This window comes from Rhopalosiphum maidis, chromosome 3, assembly GCF_003676215.2.
Source record: "Rhopalosiphum maidis isolate BTI-1 chromosome 3, ASM367621v3, whole genome shotgun sequence".
Classification (NCBI taxonomy): domain Eukaryota; kingdom Metazoa; phylum Arthropoda; class Insecta; order Hemiptera; family Aphididae; genus Rhopalosiphum; species Rhopalosiphum maidis.
Window position 1 is genome coordinate 59,212,304 of NC_040879.1, and position 7,027 is coordinate 59,219,330.

Consider the following 7,027-nt stretch of genomic DNA (forward strand, 5'->3'; position numbering starts at 1 on the left):
ATCGAGATAATTGTTTAATGTTTTGTACGTTTCATAGACACAAATATAGCACATAATATATAAACATATATATTCATATATATATATATCTTTCATAAAAAAAAGATTAAATATAAGTGCGGTTGATGATTCATCGTTAAAATAATAATAGGTAATAATAACAATAACTAAGGAAGACCGCCCGACTTGTGAACTCTGTGACAAAGTGCTGACAATCAAACCTATAATCACACTAGAATGCTCGAAGTTCAACAGCTATAGACAAATTCTCGGAAACCCATTAACGATGCAACAAGCACTTGGCGAAGAGATCTCCAAAAATATATACAAATTGTCCACAAACATAGGCTTAGCTAAACAAATTTAAATTTAAATAAATATAAAAATAAATGTACATATATTTCACAAACTCCTTCTATTGCTAAACATAATGTATTCCCATAGTTGTAAGACCTTTATCTAACTGTTATTATCATGTAATTATTACAGGCTAGTGACCTCGGAAGTTGAAGCCTTATTTAAATAAAAAAAACAAATTATAATAATAATAACAATTGAAAAAAAAACTTCCTATAGTAAAAAAAAAAAAAAACAAGACTCAATAGTTTCAGCTGATGTTCATCAGCCATCCGGGCGGCGCGCATGCATCCCGGACACAGTGTGAAGGTGACGTAAACAAAGAGTATATTTTACTCGATAATAAATCGTGGGCAAGTACCATGTGTGTGCCCTGGCGCAACCGATTCTAGGTCAATCGCCGAAACCGGCCGGCTCTTGGCCATTGGTCCGCCGGCTGCCGTGTTTTTCTGCAAGCAGAATGGGCGCGCTGCTGAACCCGACCGTCCGTCCCCTACTAGCGTTCCATACAAACGGAGTCGTAGGATGGCCGGATTGTCGATGTCGAAGTGTGGAGTGAGGACGATGGAGTGGATGAGTGACAACGTCGATCCTCCATTTATACGGTTAATCGCAGTATCGTGTTGGTCGATACGATCATATTTTATTATCACATTTTGGTAAACCAATCAGAAAAAAGGATTTTACACGACACGTGCAGTTGTGAACTCACCTGAATGCATACTGTACACGTCCTCACCGCCACAACCCGGTCACCGTACTCGCATTTCGTAGTATAAGTACGACTGAACCAACATGCTCGACTGTTAGTTGTTGCTTAATCGTCGCTCGGTCATCTAACGCATCGTCGAAGTACGAAACGAATAGCAACGTGGCGTGTACACGATACCTAATTTACCAATTTTCCTAACGTCTTCGTGACTACGCCGAACACCACAAAGGCTCCTTTTTATCTTCAGTCGTCATTCTATTGAATTGCCATGGTTAAAGTCGTGACGTGCATAGCACCCGTCAACATAGCCGCCATAAAATACTGTGAGTTCCGCGCTTTTCCACTTTATAATTCAATCCTGCATAAATATTATATTTATTATTTTGTTTTTTTTCTGTTTCCAGGGGGCAAAAGAGACGAACATTTGATATTGCCTCTGAACGATTCAGTTAGTCTGACATTGGACTGCGATCAAGTGAGTTTCTATTAAACACTTATACTTGTACTATATCAGTATATCACTCAAAAACAACAAGGCAATTGTATAAATACATTTTTGCTAATTTACTGAGCCTTTGAAATAAATGATTTAAATTATCATTCTAAACTTTATTTGTTAACAAAATGATCAAATTCATTATATTTTTATAGCAAGCGAATTTTTTCCACGACCCATTGGATCATTTGACAAAACACTTAAAAATGTGTTCAGTATTTAAAAATATGAGCAAAATTATTTAGTGGCTGTTAGTAACTACCTTTTATTTTTAATATTGTCTGAATAGACTTCAAAATCTAGTTTATAATTTAATATAATAATTACTTTCAATAACACCTAAATTTACAACAAGGAAGAAAAGGGAAAAAGTCTATACCTTCTACTTTAAAAATTGTTGAACTTTATTTAATAATCTATTTTTTTTCCAGATGCATGCTAAAACATCTGTTATTGCAGGACCGTTGATAGATAAAGACAGCGTTTGGCTAAATGGACAGTAAGTGACTTGATTTTTTTATTATTACTTTTTAATTGATTATATTAATTTCTAAATTGAGACCAGTGACATGTTGAACTAATCATATTGAATAACAATGGATACTTTAAATGGCATAAATCTGCTACTGATCTTTATTCACTTGTAAAATTTGTTTAGTCTATTGATAGATTCCCTTTGACTTTTATAATATATTATCTTCTTTATTCAAAATATGTATTTAATAATATAATAGTATAATTATCATAACAATAGTGAAACTGACAATGCAGTCTAATGGATAAGGACACTTGACATCCAACTTTAGACTACTTAACTGATTGACAGAGTGGAAAAGTTACCCATAACATTAATTTTAAAATTGAATATTGTTTTATTGTTATGTAAATTATTTATATATATCTGAATCTAGTTTGTAATGCTTGCATATTGTACCATACTATAATAATAATAATAAAAGGTATTTGTATTATTTTATTAACTATATTTCCATTTGTTTAATCACTTAATTTTTTGCTACCATTTTATTAGCATAACTAAACTGTGGATTAATAAATATTTCCAATCCATAAATTTGATTTATTTTTTCTGAACTAAAAACAGTTATTTTAACTATCAGTTTTTTTTAATTATATAATATTACAAAATCTTTTTTATATAACAATATTTACATTTTCTACAACATTAACATTAATCAATTTCATTAATAATTGTGTTCAGTTTAAGTAATACATTGAATGATGAGATTAATTATTATATAAAATGTCATCTACCTTACATAATTAAAAATAATGTTTTATTTAAATATTTGCATTAATTTAAATGTATTTATTTCAGTAATATTTTATGATTTGCGGGTTATTAATATTTAACAATAAATAATAAATAAATTATTTAATATGTTTGTACATTGTACTGTTGGGTTTATATCTAAATAGATATCAATGTGTATAACTAAAAGAAACTATTTAATTGATGTAATTGAATAACATATGAGTTATGGATTATATTATTTTCTTCTATTAATATGTATACTCAATTGCAATTAAATATAATCAATAGTTAAAATTTAATCATTAGTTTTATATATTTAGTTAATTATGGGAAACATTCAATAAATATTTTTTTTTTTATTAATAACCTCAATTGAATTGTTTTAAAAAAAAAATACATGACAGACTAGTAATTAATATTTATTAATTATTTATAAACATGAAATTGGTCATTATTTACATAATTAAAATAATTATGTGTACAGCACTACTTCTATTGAATTTATCACATCTAAATTTAATTGAAATTATGAATATGATTGATTTTGGAATTATAAGTAAATCATAATATTATCAAAATAGGACTGCCATATTAATATTCATAGTTAATCGTATTATGTTTATTTCAATAAAAAATATATATATATTTGATCCTTAACGACCTAATCGATTATAACATTTCAGGATTATGCCTATTGAAACAAACGAACGTCTGAAAAAATGCTTTCATTTAAGTAAGACTATATTCTAATAACATAAATTTAAAATATATTCAATACTTTTTTATATTATATTGTAAGTTTTATTTAGTTTTAAAACCATTTTCAGTTTCTTTTATAAATTTGTTACATCCATATTTTTAATTCTGAGCCGAGCAATGAATTTATTTATTATTTGTAGGATTATACATTCTTTTTTTAACTCAAAATATTATATTGTACCATTTATCAATAAAAATGCTATATTTTTATAAAAATAACTCTTATTATTTTTTATTTATACATTTACTAAAAATAATAAAATTATTGATGAATTTGAAAACATTAAAAAAAAAAAATTAAAGATTCAAAATAAATGTGTGTATATATACATAAATATATTTTTTTTAGTAAGAAAGTTGATCAAAATACGAAAAGGTAAAAATAGTCAAGAAGCTAAATGGAATATAAGGATTTGCTCTGAAAATAATTTTCCTACTGCAGCAGGACTAGCTTCATCAGCAGCTGGTTATGCATGTCTTGGTTTGAAAATTTTCTAAAATCATATCAATTGAATATTTAAAAATGTTTAAAAGTTATTTTTAACAGTATTCACATTAGCTAACGCTTTTGGCTTGGTTGATGAAGATCTTCCCTCTATAGCAAGACAAGGTAGTGGAAGTGCATGTAGAAGTATTTATGGAGGATTTGTTCATTGGAAGGCTGGTATTGATGATCAGGGTTCAGATTCTACTGCAGTTCAAATTGCTGCAGATACGCATTGGCCAGAATTGAAAATTATCATACTAGTGGTAAAATAGGTCTTTATTATCTATTAATTTTAACTATGCTACCATTGAAGATTACAATTTTTGATTAAAATAATGTTGTTATACATTCTATGTGAAATATATTAATTTAACAATATTTGTTTAATAACAAACTATTGAGTTTACTTTAAAATTTAAGTTTTTATTAATTGATAGAAAATTAAATCTAGTAAATACAGTTTTAACGTTACTTAATACCAAACCGTTTTTGGAATTCAATAATATACTTATTGTTTCAAAATGTATTACAACATTAATGTAACACACCCAACTATAGTCTGTCCTGTGAGAGAACTGACCAAAATCAGTTTTTCTGCACATTCCCTGATGATACCTAGCCATAAGTAAACCAGTTTTGATAGTATGGTGACTTGGGGGATTGTGCAGAATCTGTGCATTCTCTTGCTGAACAAACTAATATAAACTCTTTTTTGAAATTATAATTCATATTTTTATTAGGTTAATGATTCTCAAAAAAAAACTAGTAGTACTGTAGGAATGAAACAAGCAGTAAAAACAAGTGAATTACTTAAATACAGAGTTCAAAAGTGTGTACCTGAAAGAACAAAAGAAATCATTCAAGTATAAATATTTCTGAAACACTTTATCATAGATCCATGAATGCTATATTTTTGTTTTAGGCTATAACAGATAAAAATTTTGAAAAATTTGCTGAAATTACAATGCGAGATAGTAACCAATTTCATGCAGTTTGTTTAGATACATATCCTCCTTGTGTTTATTTAAATCAAGTATCACATGATATTATATCTTTTGTTCATGATTATAATGAAGCTGTTGGCCAAATCAAAGTATATGGCTCTTTTTTAACCTCATTTATGATATTTAAGTTGTTGTAAGTGTACTTTTATGGTTTTTTTTTTTTACTATTTTAGGTTTCTTATACATTTGATGCTGGCCCAAATGCTTTTTTATTTATTCAGCAAAATGATTTGAATTTATTTATGTCAGAATTAGTTAATGTTTTTCCATCAAAACAACCCGATTCTTCATATTTACAAGGAATTGTGTCAACATTACCGTATAAAGTTTGTTATTCATTGAGTTATAATGATTTGGTCAATTATTTAATTCCTATTTTGTTATTTGTTTCAGGTAAAACCATATGGGTTTAAACCCAAAGATAAAGATCTTTTGAAGTATATCATGGTCACTAAATTAGGTAGTGGTCCAAGATGTGTTAATGACCATTTATTAAATGATGATGGTACTCTTAAATCAAACAACTAAATTTTAAATTGATCAAGATATTTATTAGTCACCTTAATTTATTGTTATATGCTTATTTTTGGAAATATTTATTGATGTTGCCAAATTTTTAACTATAGTTTTATGACATATAATATACTTTATTGGTTTATTATTGGAGTTAAATATTTATATTTAAATGGGCAGTAACCCAAAATAAAAGAAAATATTTTATATATTTTTTTTTTGTCATATTTATTTTAGTGCGCACAATACACGAAGAGGTTTCCTCTCTTATATAAGAGGGCTTGGTTGGCTTGATCGAAGTAACTATTCAATAATAGTATTTTATTGAGTGGGTAGTAGTGGTTAGTCAACCATTCAACTAATAAGTCAACATCAGCTAGGGTCACATGGGATTGTTCGGGAAGAGAGGTTTTTTTTATTAAGGGGTTTTGGTGATTTGCTAGTTTAAAGTGGAAGCATTTGTATAGAATTTTAGCAATGTTTTTGACTGTCAGAATGAGGAGGTCCTTGTGAAGAGTTGTTATCATTCAAAATATATTAAGGAGCTTTAGTTATCTATCAGAGGCATTTGGATTTTATTTATATTTGAGACTTTGGCAGAAACCCAGAGTTAAATTCCATAGGACTATATGAATTTGAGGAATAGTTTGTAGATAAGAATTGTACTATGTAGAGCAGCTTTGCGCGATCTGGGTGTTGTCAATAATTTAATAAATTGCTTATAATTAACAATTTAATTTATATGAATACAATTGTGTACATAAGATTATTAAGTAAATATATATTATACACTTACATAATGTTGGTAGAAAGGGAGGGGGGTCGTATTGTCTAAATAAATAATTTTTGTGGGTTGTGGTTCAAGAAAGATTGTGCACCATTAATATGAAGTGACATGTTTGGACTAAAGGAGGGGGCAAAGCTGTTCTTGACAATATTGTTAAGAAATATTAGTTGTAGTATATATAGATAGCCCATGTGAGACGGTGATCTAGGTATAGACTTAGGTAACAAACATTTTGGAAATTTGGGAGAGGTTGGTTGTTGAGTGTTATTGGTAGTGGATGAATTTTAACTCGTTGAGTTTGAATCTCCACTCTTTTTATTACACCTAGAGCATATCAAAAGATGCGTTTGGATTAAGTTAGATCTTGGATGCCTCGTGGTGGTGGGCTAAGATGGCTTTATCATCGATGAAGTTACCAGTGGTAGTGGATTGGTCTGATATGTACAGTTGAACAAGAGAGGCGCCACTACAGCTCCTTGTATTTATAATTTAGTTGTTTTTTATATCATACCTTTGTATACTTGTTAATATACATTTTTAGGACAAATTTTTTTTTTATATTTTTAAATTCTTCAATACATTACTACTTACTAATAGGCATGTACGGTAGATACTCTTTTAACCGACACTATCGGGACC

The 7,027-nt window shown here is 28.5% G+C and overlaps 1 protein-coding gene across 2 annotated transcripts; it reads left to right on the forward strand.

The window, feature by feature from the left end:
- The first annotated feature begins 1,070 nt into the window (after positions 1 to 1,070).
- On the forward strand, positions 1,071 to 5,633 carry LOC113557407 (diphosphomevalonate decarboxylase-like). Of its 2 annotated transcripts, XM_026962906.1 has the most exons (11): positions 1,328 to 1,392; positions 1,474 to 1,544; positions 1,721 to 1,815; positions 1,997 to 2,064; positions 3,522 to 3,571; positions 3,947 to 4,078; positions 4,145 to 4,347; positions 4,825 to 4,947; positions 5,007 to 5,177; positions 5,262 to 5,414; positions 5,482 to 5,633. In XM_026962906.1, the coding sequence occupies exons 4-11, from the start codon at positions 1,997 to 1,999 to the stop codon at positions 5,614 to 5,616; spliced, it is 1,035 nt and encodes a 344-aa protein (XP_026818707.1). In that variant the 5' UTR covers positions 1,328 to 1,392; positions 1,474 to 1,544; positions 1,721 to 1,815; the 3' UTR covers positions 5,617 to 5,633. The 2 variants fall into 2 exon arrangements, with proteins under 2 accessions (XP_026818706.1, XP_026818707.1); XM_026962905.1 differs by lacking the exon at positions 1,721 to 1,815 and having other exon boundaries at positions 1,071 to 1,392.
- The last annotated feature ends 1,394 nt before the right edge of the window (positions 5,634 to 7,027 follow it).

Bases quoted from the DNA above. Each gene is read 5' to 3' on its own strand.
- LOC113557407 (XM_026962905.1), top strand. From the start codon at position 1,338: ATGGTTAAAGTCGTGACGTGCATAGCACCCGTCAACATAGCCGCCATA. The intron at 2,065-3,521 runs GTAAGTGACTTG...ATAACATTTCAG, and splicing joins AGCGTTTGGCTAAATGGACA to GATTATGCCTATTGAAACAA. The intron at 4,079-4,144 runs GTTTGAAAATTT...TATTTTTAACAG, and splicing joins AGCTGGTTATGCATGTCTTG to TATTCACATTAGCTAACGCT.